Source organism: Phalacrocorax carbo, chromosome 22 (genome assembly GCF_963921805.1).
Source record: "Phalacrocorax carbo chromosome 22, bPhaCar2.1, whole genome shotgun sequence".
Taxonomy (NCBI): Eukaryota; Metazoa; Chordata; class Aves; order Suliformes; family Phalacrocoracidae; genus Phalacrocorax; species Phalacrocorax carbo.
In genome coordinates, this window is record NC_087534.1 from 8,070,317 (window position 1) to 8,083,751 (window position 13,435).

The window sequence follows — 13,435 nt, forward strand, 5'->3', positions numbered from 1 at the left end:
CCAAACCTCACGGGTCTGCTACACGTGCTTCTGGGTAGCAGCAAAGCAACAACCTCCTTCACCCATCCCCTGATGAAATCAGGCTCAAGGCTAAGCTACCAGGAGAGGATGGCCAGCATCGTTGGCCCCAAAGCAGAGCTACTCAGCCCCTTGGCTCCTAGTGAGCTGTCTTGAACATGTTTCTGCCTCTCCTCACTCCCCTTTCCTTGCAGCTCTTCCCCACCCCTGAAGAAATACTCACCATGGCCAAGGCCTGGCTCTTTGCTGCTGGACCTCAGCAGCCTGGAGACCTGCTTCTAGAAGCCTCTTTCAGGAAAGAGCAGCTGACCAGGATTGCTGTCCATGATCATGCTCATTGTACCTGTGTCCAGGGCTAGGATACTTCCATGAACCCTTTTATTTTCCCAGTCTTCCCATGGAGATTTGCACGCCAGCTCCCGTGCCCTTTCACAGCCAGGCTCTGCAGCCGGGGTATCAGCCTCCCGCTGGAGCCCTGGGGGTTGGGGGCTGGCAGCACCCAGCAGCATCCTAAAGACGTGTCAATGAGCAGAGCTCCGGGGAGCTGCGCTGGTGCTGGGTCGTTCCTCTGTGCCACCTCTGCTCAGTGTTAGGTTATGACATGTTCCTGGCAGGAAACCTCAGCAAAGATTAGACAGTCATTGCTATCTTCTCCAACCACAACCAGCTTGTTACATGCTAAGCTGTGGGTTGCTGAGCTGTCCAGTGTTGACTGCTGTACATTTCTGGTTCCTGAAGTGACCTTTTATTTTTAGACATATTTAGACTTTTCAAACGAATTCCTTCTGATTCCTCTCCCACTCCCATTTTCCCCAGACTGGTAGCAGAGCACAGGTATGCAGGGGTGGCTGTGGCCAGGCTCTCCTGTTTTCAACTAGCCCAGCACATCACCTGGGGCAACCCTTATGCTCTTCCTGCAGCTGCAGACATAGGTCTCAGTTGTACCAGTATCCACACCCTGGTTTGCCAGAGGTGCCTACCACAACAGCCAGCTGGCCCCTGCAGAGGGGCCCTGGACTCAGCCTTGCCTCTGGGATTTCAGCCTGTCTGCATGTGTGGCTGGTTCTTTAGGGCCTGTTTGGGAATGGAGGAGCAGATACTTGGCGTGCAGAGACCTTGGCTGTTGGCTGTTCACCTTATCCTGTGATTGCCAGAGCAATGCAGCTGTTCAGCTTCTCCGTAGAGCAGCAAAACACCCCAAGAAGGACAAACTCTGCACATTTGGGGGCTTCTCTCCACTATATTGAGAGTTTCCTCACCTCCCATGGTTAGTCTGGTCCTGCCCTTCAGGGATTCTTGACATTGTTTGATAGTTTAAAATACCCATAATTCCCACCTGTTGGTAGGAAGGGTATTTCTCCCAGGCGCCGTGTCCCATTCCATGATAATAAAGTTGGTGGCATCTAAACTACTGCTTAGGCTCTTCCACCTACTTTATCTTCATTCCTCTAGTTCCTCGTGAGCTCGTGTGCTGCTGCCCAGCTGTAAATCTTGCAATGTCCCCTCAGCACAGGCTCAGCACCCATACGCCTTCTGCAGCAATGCTGAGCCTGCCTAGGACAGCCTGTCCGGCTGGGGAACAGAGCCAGCATCTTGCTGGCTCTCCAAAGGGGGCTGATACATGGGAGTTCCTGTATCTTTTCCCCCTTATCCTCAGTCATGCTTTTTGCTCTTAAATGTGCAACACCACACCTGTGCTCTTGCTGGGAACAGGGCAAGCCATGTGCTGGTCTAAGACCAGACCACGACCTGCAGGTCAAGGGAAGCTATCCCTGCTCTCTGCCTGCACTGGGAATAGTGGGCCCAGTGCTGAACCCTGAATTCAGGAAGAGGGATGTGGGAGAGAGATCACCAAAGGGCAACCGAGATGGTCATGGAGCTGGGCACACAGCCTGCAATGAGTGTTTATGGGAGCCGGACTGGTTTTGTCTGGTGAAGAGGAGGAGAAGGCCCATCTAATAGCAGCTCACAACTACTTGAAGGACAGTTTTGCTGCCAGTGGAGCCCAGTTATTCCCAGCAATGGCAGACAAGATAGGACCAATGGCCACATATACAGCTTCAGAGATGCAGGTTGGGCATTAGGAAAACATCTTATCTAGGAGGGTGGTGCAGCCCTTTGACAGATCATCGGAGCGATGGAAGGTCACTGTCCCTGTGGGTTGTCAAGACCTTGACATGGCTGACTTGCTCTGGTGGCAAGGATGGTCCAGCTCCAAGTGTTAGTTTGGCCTGAACTCCTCTGGGTGTTCCTGTTGCTGTGACACTCTGCATGGCATGCTGAGGTTGCCTCATGCAGGAATCTCGATACCCCAGCACGCTCTGTCACTCAGATTGCTTCGTCCTGTACTAATAATGGGAAACGCAAGTTCCCATTCAGTGCAGCTGACTTTGTAGCTGGAGTCAAAGCAGAGACACCTTCTGCATCACCTACATAAAAATACCTTTTTCCAAGTTTAATTTCTACATTAAGTCCCGTCATGCTCCTGTTCTTGCCCTGCAGCTTTGGTTTGATTCATAGGGCAAGCTGAAGGAAAATCCTTACAAAGATGAAGCTGATCAGGAGCAGCAGCTCAGAACCGTCATTTCCACCGCAGCAGCCTGTGGGGCTGGCGGCCGTGGGGACCGTGCCTGGCTGCTGTGGTGAAGGATGAGCCCATCTCCGCGGAGGAGTGAGGCGGGTGCTGCCGCCTGTCCTGGAGGCGTGTGAATTTGGCTCCGCGTTCCCTGTGGCTGGCACTGCCGCAGCGACACGCAGCCAGACCCCCTGGCTCCCCGCTCCTCCCCGCGCTGAACTCGTGGGATGTTTGTGCCGGGGGCCGGTGTGGCCTGAAAGCCCAGAGGTGAGCAGCAGGGAGGTGCCTCTCTGTGTGTAGGGGGTGAGGGCTGTCCGGACACGGCCCTTTGCTTTCTCTGGCATGGTCCACCCAGGCCTGCCTCACGGCACAATCACTCGTTCTGGCCCCAGCGCAGAGGGGCAGGGCGGGATGGTAATGAGAGAGGTGCGATGGGGACAGCCCGGGGAGGACAGGCTGCAGCGTCGGTCCAGCCAGGAGAGCACCACGGCAGAGCTGGGGGGTCCATGCCTTCACCCGCCCTCAGCACCCGCAGCGCCACCAGGGCCAGGACTGGGGACATGAATCCGTGACGGGTGATGGGGTCAGGAAGAAGATTGTCCCTAGCAGCGCATCGGTCAGTGTGACACAGGCTGGAGACCTGCCAGCAACATGGGTCTGTGGGCAGAGAGGGAAATAACCACTGCTAGAAGCAGAAGTGAAAAGCAGGCGGAAGTGAAAGCAGAGCCCAGAGCTGCTTCCCAGGCAGTTCCCCTCTGCAGAGCGCCTGGGAGCAGCCAGCAGCACGGCCATGGAGCCCCTCTCCTTCCAGGAATACATCTGCTCCCTGGACCCCGCCACCCTGCCCCGTATCCTCAGGATTTGCTCCGGTGTCTATTTCCAAGGTGAGTGCTCGGTGCCTGCTGCCTCTGAAGGGTGCCCCAAGGCTGTGCCACCTCTTTGCCATGCCACTGCAGCCCCGCTCCCCCCTCGCACCCTGAAGATGGCTGCTCCCCTGCCACCGGGGTGCCCAAGCCCAGGGAGAGGCACAGGTCCTCCTGCTACCACCAGACACTAGTGCCTAAGGCACAGCTTCTTGCAAAAAACTTTCTCTTCTCCAGCCAGTGCCCAGCCAGCTGAGTGCCCCAGTGCATTCAGTCATGCTGCTAGGAAAGCAGGGGGGCACCAAAACACGTCCAAGCTGGTCTTCCACTTCCACATGCACAGCTCTCATCCCAGGTTGTGAATCGCCTGCTGGCGGAGGATGTGGCAGGGATGGAGCCACATGCTCGGTGGCTGGAGGAAGGTGGGATGGCGTTGCTCCTGGCCTCAGCGTGAGGGTTCCAGCACGGGAGCAGAGAGCAGCCTGGTCTGAGTTCTGCTTCCTCGTGGGCCGTGTTCCTGGAGACATCTTAGGTTGAGGAGAAGCCTTGACCAAAATGGCTTCTTCAGCTGCTGGCAATGTTGGTGGTGGAACAGGACCAGAAATTAGCAAATGCTTTTGCTGGATTTCTGGGGCTCCCAAAAATGCTGATAAAGCACAGCAGGATCCTGGCAACACCCATGTGGCAACTACCATCAAGACTTGTAGGATTTGTACCATTTGTTTAGGTTACACTGACTTTCAAAGAGCAGGAGAAGTGGTTGGGATGGTCTTACTCTGCTTCTCTATAGCTCAGCTGGGGTGGATGTTTAGGTTTCCCAAAGACTTCTGATGCCCTTGATAACAACTTAACGTTGCTAAACGAGTAAACAATGCCGCAGCAGCAGTCGATTTGTTTAGTAGTTGCTTGCTGGTAGTCATGATGAGGTAGCTGCTGCTTTCTGCATTGCATAGCGGGGGTTTGTCTTGAGTTCACCCCAGGGAGGGGAGAAGTTTGGGGCTGCACAGGAGGTTTGGAAGCAGCTCAATGAATGCAAAGACTTAAGGGCATTGCTTGTCTTGGAGGGTATCATGATGTGGTAGGGTAGCCTGCGGAGCTCCTGCTCCAGGAAAGGCTCCAGCTCCAGGACAGGCACAGCTAACCTCGTCCCTTTGCAGTGTGATCAAGCACTGAATCTTTCCTGCTGCATTTTTGATCTGAGTTACATCCGTTCAGCCTCCAGCCATTCCTGTTGTGCTCTTCTGCACGCCTTTTCCCCTGTTATGATGCCAGCACAGTCACCAGCACTGGAAGCTTTCCAGGACGTGGGCTATGCAAGCTTCCAGGTACTCCTGATTCCTCAGAAATGAGCATCAGCCAACAAAGACCCCTCAGCCAGCCTCCTGGTTGCGTGTTCCCCTGGCTGCGCCGGCCCTCGCAGACAGAACAGAGCGCACTGGGGATCAGTCAGTGCCACACCCTGCAGAGGTGTGCTGCCCTGCACTGATGATGGTTCTTGAACACTTCTGCATTTCCTGCCGTTACTGAAGATTTTGCTACTTCTGGCTTTTTGTTAGCAAAAATGTGCGTGGGTCCCCAAGGTTCAACACAAAACTGCTGCTGGTCTCGTTCCCTGCCTGGGCTCCTCTCCCCTCTTCTGCATTTCAATCCTGCCTTATGTTGTGAAACTGCTCTGGCTTGGTGCTGCAGTGGAGCTGAAGAGCGCTTTGGGCTCCTGCACAGGGAACCCACAGCCACGCCTGTCTGTGTGTCTTGCTGCCAGCCCAGGGAGCCAGCCGTGCCACGGGCGCATGGAGTGAACAGAGCCTCTGCGCTTGGGGTGTGAGGCACCTCTCTCTTCTGGGCAGCGCGGCTGTGGGTTTCCTTCCTTTGCACACCATGTCCTTGATGCTGTCACAGCGCGACAGGGCATGGGAGGGCTGGAGGAGGGGTCTGGGGCTTACACAACACGCAATATGTTCTGAAACTTCCTAGCTTTCATCCACCTCTTCCTCTGGTTTATTTTTTCACACTTATTTCCACTTTGGGGTTCCCCCTGCTCCGGCGGCAAGTCCCGCCCCACTGCTCCCCCCTGCACCCCACAGCTGAGCGGTGGTCAGTGCTGCGGCAGTGTCCTTTCCCCGCGCTCAGGCGCTGATGCCCAACGCGGGGACAGCCGCACACCTCTGGCGGTGTCCAACCTCGGCTCCGTCTGTCTGCCCAGAGCTGCCAAGGCGCCGCATGTGCTGGGGCCCCGAACTAATGTGTTGCCATCGTGGCCAAAGACACTGGCTTGCCCCGCACACCAGGTGGATCTGTGCCAGCCCCACCTCTGCCCACTGCTGAGCCCACTGAGCTGCTCTGTCCTTCCCTGAACAGCTTCCCTCCCTCCCCAGCACCCTCCACCCCCACCCCATGGCCTCCTGCAATCCCAGGGGCAGGGGGGTCCCCTTGGCCCCATCGCAGCCACAGGCACTGGGACTGGGGCTCCATCAGGGACATCCGTGCACTGGTGGCTGCCAGGACATCTGGGCTTGACTCACATCTCAGAAAGGACAAAGCCCATGGCCAGGACCAGCCCACGGGTCACCTCCCTCCCCACTTTCCTGGGGACCTCATCACAGCTGGCCAAGCAGAGGGGCCCCCACTATGTAACTGGTATTTGTTAATGGCACAGAGCATGACTACCTGTGATGGGAATCACTAAATCACTGAGGTTGGCAGGGACCTCTAGAGATCCTCCAGGCCAACCCCCAGTTCAAGCAGGGTCAGCAGGAGCTGATTGTTCAGGACTTTGTCCATCTGGGCTTTGAATATCTCCAGTGATGGAGACTCCACAACCTCTCTGGGCAACTTGTCCCAGTGTTTGACCACCAGCAGAGTAAGAAAACGTCTTACATTCAGGGAAGTTTCATGTGTTCCAGTTTGTGCCCATGGCCTCTGGTCCTGGCACTGGGCACCACTGAGAAGAGCCTGGCTTTGCATCCTCCCTTCAGGTATTAGTATACATTGATGAGATTCCCCCTTAAGTCTTGTCTCCTCCAGGCTGAAGGGTCCCAGCCCTCTCAGCCTTTCCTCACAGGAGAGATGCTCCAGTCTCTTTGCCACTCTTGTGGCCATTTATGGGACTCTCTCCAGTATGTCGACATCTCTCTTGTACTGGGGAGCCCATCACTGGACACAGCACTCCAGGTGTGGCCTCACCAGCGCTGAGCAGAGGGGAAGGATCACCTCCCTCGACCTGCTCGCCACACTTTGCCTGATGTAGCCCAGGACAGCATTCACCTTCTTTGCAGCAGGGGCATGTTGCTGGCTCACGTTCAGCCTAGTGTCCACCAGGACCCCCTGGTTGTTTTCTACCAAGCTGCTTTCCAGCCAGACAGCCCCCAGCATGTGCTGGTGCTGGGAATTGTTCCTTCCCAGGGACAGGATTTTGCACTTCCCCTTGTTGAACTGCATGAGGTTCCTTTCAGCCCATTCCTCTAGCCTGGGTGGCCGCACAGCCCTCTGGTCTATCAGCCTCTCCTCCCAGTTTTGTGCCACCTGCAAACTTGCTGAGGGTGCGCCCTGCCCCATCATCCAGGTCATTAACAAAGAAGTTAAACAAGGCTGGACCCATTACTGATCCCCAGGGCACACTGCCAGCAACTGGCCTCTAGCTGGCCTTGGTGCCGCTGATCACCCCCTGGGCCCAGCCATTCAGCCAGGTTTCGGTCCGTCTCAGTGTCTGCTCATCCAGCTCATTCGTCACCAGCTTCTCTATGAGCATGTGAAGGGAGCTAGTGCTAAAAGCCTTATGGTGGTCCAGGCAAAAGATAGCCACTGCTCTCCCCTTGTCTGCCAAGCCAGCCGCCACACTGCAGAAGGTGATCAGGTTCGTTAAGCATGATTTCCCCATACTGACTAATCCCAGTCACCTTTTCGTCCTTCGTGTGTCTGGTAATGGTTTCCAGAATTATCTGCTCCATCACCTTCCCAGGGTTTGAATGGCCTGTAGGTCCCTTCCTGCCTCTCTTGAAGGTAAGAGTGCATTTGCGTCTTTTGCCAGTCTTCAGGAACCTCCCTCGATTGCCCATGACCTCTCAGAGATAATAGAGTGGCCACACAAAGTCGGGCACATCCTGACAGGCCCCATGGATTTATGTACGTCTTAGTGCTCCCTTACCTGGTCCTCCTCCACCAAGGTTAGGTCTTCCTTGCTTCAGGCATTCCCCCTGGTGTCAGGGGGGGTTCCTGAAGGCTGGTTATACCTGTAGAGACTGAGGCCAAGAAGGCACTGAGCACATCGGCCTTCACTGTGTCCTTTGTTGCCAAGTCCCCTGCCCCATTCAGCAGCAGACCTGCGTTTTCCCCAGTCTTCCTTTTGCTGTTGATGTGCTTGTAGAAGCCTTTCTTGTTGCCCTTCACATCCCTTGGCAGATTCAGCTCCGGCCAGGCTTGGCTTTCCTAACCCTATCCCCACATGCTAAACCGTGTCTCTGTGCTCCTCCTGGGCCACCTGCCCCTGCTCGTACACCACGCTCATGTGTCTGAGTTCAGTCCAGAGCTCCCAACTGCTGGACAGGAGCACGTGCAGGTGTTCTGAGGAAGCAGTAAAGGCCAGCTGACAGAGGGTGGTGAGGCCCAGGGAAATTGTGGCCACCCCATCATTGGAAGTGTTCAAGGTCAGGTTGGATGGGGCTCTGAGCAACCTGATCAAGTGAAAGATGTCCCTGCAGGGGACATGTCCATGGCAGGGGGTTTGGACCAGATGGTCTGTGAAGGTCCTTTCCAACCCAAACCATTCTGTGATTCTATGAAATGCTGGTAGAGGCATTTTGTTTGAGAAAATCTCCCTCCTCACCCTGCAGGGTCCGTGTACGAGGTCTCAGGCAACGAATGCTGCTTGTCGACGGGTGACCTGCTGAAAGTCATGGCTGTGGCACTGCAGAAGGTCATCTGTGAGGACACAGCAACAGGGCAGACAACAGAGCTGCCACTGACATTTAAGGGTGAGCAGGGCTGCCCTGTCCCAGCCCAAATCCAATGGGTGCCCTCCTCCTGGGGGAAACCTTTACAGCCCCTATGGGTTCAGCCTCGTTGCCCCACAGGTCTTTTCCAGCCTGCCCCAGCACCGGGACCGTGCCCAACACTGCAGCAACCGTTCCTGGAGAGTGGCAGGCAGCAGGGCCTGATGCTGCAACAGGTGCTGGGACAGTGGGATGGGCAGCCACAGCTCCTGCTGTGCCCCACCATCAGCCCCCATGCCCTGCTCCTGCACCCCGTCTATGAGGTGCACGCTGTCATGCACTGTGAGTGCGGACGGGGCAGGCAGGGTGCTGGGGGGCTCAGGGTGGGAGTGCTGCAGGATTCAGGGCAGGGGTGCTGGGGGGTCGGGGCAAGGGTGCTGTGGGGTCAGGGTTGGGTGGGGCAAGGCTGTGGGGTCAGGGGAAGATGCTGTGGGGATTGGGGTGCTGCGGAGTTGGGGGCCTACACCGGTTTAGAGCCAGGACCCCAATGCACACAGTGTGGGTGGCTGCAGGTGAGGGGACACGAGGGTGGGCGTCCTCTCACACGTGGGAGAGGCTGAGCACGGGGTCAGGGCAGCTCTGCCCCCGCAGTGCGCCGGGATGTGGTGAAGATCCCCTCCACGCTGGAGGTAGATGTGGAGGATGTCACGGAGGAGGCGCAGCATATCCACTTTGCCCGGCCACTGCTGCTGAGCGAGGTTCTGGGGATGGAGGAGATGCTGCCGGTCCAGGCCGAGATCCTGGAGGGTCCGGCCGGCCCCGCCATCTTCAAGAGCACCTGGGTGCCGCGGCTGCAGCGGGGCCAGTGGCTGCAGCTCCACAGCCGCTCCCACACTTGGCGGGTCCTGGCCTCAGCCCCTGGCAGCGGCCGCCATTTCCTCCTATCCAGCGCCTACCAGGGCCGGTTCCGCTGGCGGCCCCGCCAGTTTTCAGGGGTGCAGGAGTTGGCGGCCAACCTGCAGCCCGGCCGGCGGCTGCGCGTGGTGGTGACGCAGGACTGCGAGCGCCAGGGGGACGACATGCCCCCGCTCGGCGTGGGCGACCGGCTGGAGGCCCTGGGGCTGCAGGGGAACGGCCCTGACACCCGGCTGCTCTGCCACCGCCAGGAGGAGGAGGAGGAGGAAGGTGAGGAGATGCTGCTGCCACTGGACCTCGGAGGCAGCTTTGTGGAGGAGGTGTGTGACAGCAAGAAGTACAGGCTGGAGGAGCTGCTGGAGAGGCAGACACTGCCCTGCGAGGTCCGGGTGGTGGCCCCTGACCCAGGGCTGGACCGGGATGTGCTGGGCACCCTGCCCGCCCTGCGGCTGGAAGCCCGCCTGGACCAGCCCTTCCTGGTGGGCAGCTTCTGCGAGGAGCCAGACAAGGGCTTCGAGATCCTGCCGCAGTGGCTGGACTTCTCCATCCTGCCGAGCGAGGGGCCCATCCACCCCCCGGCCCCCTGCACCCGCCGCTCCCGGGTGGAGGAGCTGACCGAGGCTTTCTACTACCAGCTGCTGGCCCAGCTGCCCGGCGGCCTGGCCCCGCCACCCCCGCGGCCCCCCAAGCCAGCGCAGGCAGGGACGGGCCCTGGGGGAAGGCACCCCTCAGCCTCCAGATCCCCGGTCCCCAGCGCCCCACTGGCGAGAGCCCACCTGACTCCTCCACTGCCGCCGCTCCCAGCCGTGCCCCGGCCGAGCACCCCCAGCCAGTATGGGCAGCGGAGCCCCCCCGGGGATGCAGGTGAGGCCCCCGGCGCCTCCCAGGCCCCAGCCCCGCCACAGGGTTCAGCCTGGAGATGCCCTGCCCTGGCAGAAGGACGGGGCCCCACAGCAGCATCAGCAGGTCGTGCTTAACCGAGGAGCCCTGCCGGCCACCACCTCCCCGGGGCTGTCCTCATGGGGATCCAGGGCAGGGATGCTCAGCTGGGAATGACTGCGCTGCAGCCAGCCGGGCCCCCACAGAGGCTGCACCTCCCCATCCCCTTGCCCCATGTGCCAAGGGACCTATGAGGAATTGCCCCATTCCCACGTCCCGCATGCTGGGGGGACCCACCAGGGGCTGCCCCATCCCTTCATCCCACACATTGCAGGGAACCTATGGGGGTAGCTGCCCCATTTCCTTGTCCCACATATGGGGGGCACATGGGGGAGGCCACCCCAGTCCCTTGTCCCACATGGTGGGAAGCAAGGCTTGACCTCAAGGGTGATGGCATGGTGAACACTGCTGACCAGCCCTTGGCCTCCACCTGCCATCGAACGAGGCACCTTCCTCCCCCCCTCCCCCCCCAATCGCAGGGGACCTGTGGCCCCAGAGGCTGGTGTCTGTGGTGGCAGAGGCCCTTCTCCTCCCACACCCTCAGTCCCCACCACCGTGTCTGGGGTGCAGCTCAGACTGCAGAGGTGGGGAGAGCAGGTCAGGCATCCCCTGGGGGGTTTCTGCTGCAGCCCGTCACGGTGCATCTCCGCAGGCTGTGCTCTCTCTTCCCTTCCAGGCATGGAGAGCGACAGCGCAGAGCACGATTATGAAACTGTTGATGTCAACATGCAAAAGACAAGTAGAAAAATGCAGACAATTTTTCCTTTCTAGGCCTCTAGTTTCTGGAAGCCACACAGCCTCCAAATAATCTTAAACCTTAAATGACATTGCAGAGGCTAAATACAGCCCCAGGGATCCGCAGCGCAACCTCCACCTGCCTTGATCCCGCAGAATGGTGCCCACTTCCCTCAAAGGCAAGCAGCCTGTAGGCTGTTGGGACAGCCCTGGGCACAAAATAGAGCCTCCTGTTGTGCTGTGGGCTGTGTCCTCAGCTGCCACCTGTGGGATTCTCTGGCAGCTCCAGACCAGCACACAGCAGGGGCACCACCACGATGCCACTGCAATGCCAGCCCAGGCCCTGGGATATGATGTCTCTCTGCTCCACTGCATTGCCACAGTGTCTGGGCTGGGATTACAGATGCTTCCAGGCAGAGATGCTTCTGAGCCAGCATGTCCAGACGCTGGTTGGCACGTGGGGTGGCGTTGGGAGGAGGCATGACAAGGTACTTGACAAGTGCAAACCATGCCCAGGTGGGGCTCAAACCAAGTGACACATTTGTACAATTGTGTGTTAGAAACCCACTTTCATAAGGCAAAAGCCACATTTTTCTCAAGCAGAACCAAACTCACTTCTCACTCCATCCTAGTTTCTCACGAAGGTTGTAGAAATGTTGTGGCTTTAGATTTTGCTGGCTTGCTCCGCTGGTGTTAACTGCGTTTGCAAGTGGAAGCAACATCTGTCCCAGACCCCCATGGTCCCCTCCTGCTTGCGAGCGTGCTTGTCACGCTCTCGCAGATTCTTGGCACCTACAGAGGCTCCTGCTGCACTCATGGCATTGGATACAAAAAATGACCTGAAAACCAAATAAGGACCAAAGTTGAACTCTCCATTTCCTTGAAGTTTGGCAAAGCCCCAGGAAAGTGGCAGAGACAAAGACCTCCTGATGCGCATTAAGGGAAAAGAGCTGACAAGGGGAGAGCTTTATACCAAAAGCAAGTGTTTCACTCCTGCATCATGCGCTGCACTCCTTTAAAATCAGAGCTGGAAAATTAAATTTTAAATTTAATTTAAGATCAAACTATTGTTTTTTTCTTTTTCCCCTCTCCCAGCGAAGAATAGCTCTGGGTTCAGTGTTTCAGTTCACATCACACCTCACTCAGTGCATAGGGCAGTCCCAAGACTGCAGGGACAATCTCATTTGGTCAAGCCCGGCTCAAGTGCTAGCTTGGGTTTGGGCTGTTTCCTTCTCCGGCTCTGGTTCTGCCCTGGGATTTACGCTGGGTATCGGCACTCTCTCCTCAAATCAGCACTGTGGGAGAGACACTGACTCTTTAGGTTCTGTCACTGAACGCTCACCCAAGTAGGGAGAACCCAGCTCCACCCTGCAAACAAGCACTAGCCATTCGTTAACCTAAATCATGGGATCAGAGCATCTCAGGAGGGTTTGGGCTGGAAGGGACCATCAAAAATCATCTGGCCCAACCCTTTCCACTGGATCAGGACAACCTGCTCCAGTGTCTTGCCACCATCATCATGAGAAATTTCTTCCTTATCCAATCTAAACCCACCCTCTTTCAGCTTAAAACTATTTCCCCTTGTCCTGTCACTACAGGCCCTGGTAAAACATCTCTCTCCATTTTTCCTACAGTGCCCCTTTAAGCACTGAAAGGCCGCAATAAGGTCTCCCTGGGGCCTTCTCTTCCCCAGGCTGAACCACCCAAACTCCCCCAGCCCGCCTTCATGGCTTCATACAACGTACAAAGCTTCAATCTAGAGACCCACCACAGTGGCAGGGGCCAACAGGTGATTAAGTCACCCTAGAATCCAGTTTTTCCTTCTCCCAGGGCAAAACGAATCGCTGGACTATGGCTGGGGAGATGGGCTGCAGGGAGGAGGAAACCAGAACGCTTGAAAACGCCTGAGTGTTTTCCCTTGTCTCCTTTATTGGAGCCAAAAGCAGTCTGAGTTTGGATTTCACTTAGTTCACCAGTAGTTTTAAATGCAAACTTCCTGTGAAGCAGCCAACGCTTCTGTCCTCTAAGACCTGATCCAAATCGCCCCGCTAGCCAGACAACAGCAGATGGTCCTGAGCGCTTTTAAGATCGAACAGCAAATGGAGACAAGGCAAAGACTTAAAGTCCCTCCTCAGCCACCGAGTTTCTCCTCTCCAGTCACAACACAAGTGTTCTCTCCAGTCGCACAGCTACTCTTTACTGCAAGCAGTTCTATCACCTTCACTTCCAAAAATCATCAGGGATTTTCCTCCTAACCTGCGTACCTCCCGCAAAAGGGAAAAGACAGTACTTTTGGCTTCTAGACTTGCTAGGCTCCACAGCCTGGAAGCTCACCTGTTACACCTCCATAGGATTTAGCCCCAGAAGCACCCTGGGGGCTACAGCTGTGCCACCTCTGGGCCTGAGCAGGACAGCGGGCTTTGCCCCAGCACTAGCAGCAGCAGCAGGTGCCCTGGGTGCGG

General features: G+C 57.0%; 1 protein-coding gene across 2 annotated transcripts; it reads left to right on the plus strand.

Annotated features, from left to right (window-relative positions):
* Positions 1–3,270: 3,270 nt before the first annotated feature.
* On the plus strand, positions 3,271–11,633 carry THEMIS2 (thymocyte selection associated family member 2). 2 transcript variants are annotated; one of them, XM_064471260.1, is made up of 5 exons: positions 3,273–3,477; positions 8,286–8,426; positions 8,526–8,726; positions 9,036–10,163; positions 10,915–11,633. In XM_064471260.1, exons 1-5 carry the CDS (start codon positions 3,384–3,386, stop codon positions 11,007–11,009), a joined length of 1,659 nt encoding a protein of 552 aa, XP_064327330.1. In that variant the 5' UTR covers positions 3,273–3,383; the 3' UTR covers positions 11,010–11,633. The 2 variants fall into 2 exon arrangements, with proteins under 2 accessions (XP_064327329.1, XP_064327330.1); XM_064471259.1 differs by having other exon boundaries at positions 3,271–3,477; positions 9,036–10,920.
* Positions 11,634–13,435: the final 1,802 nt, after the last annotated feature.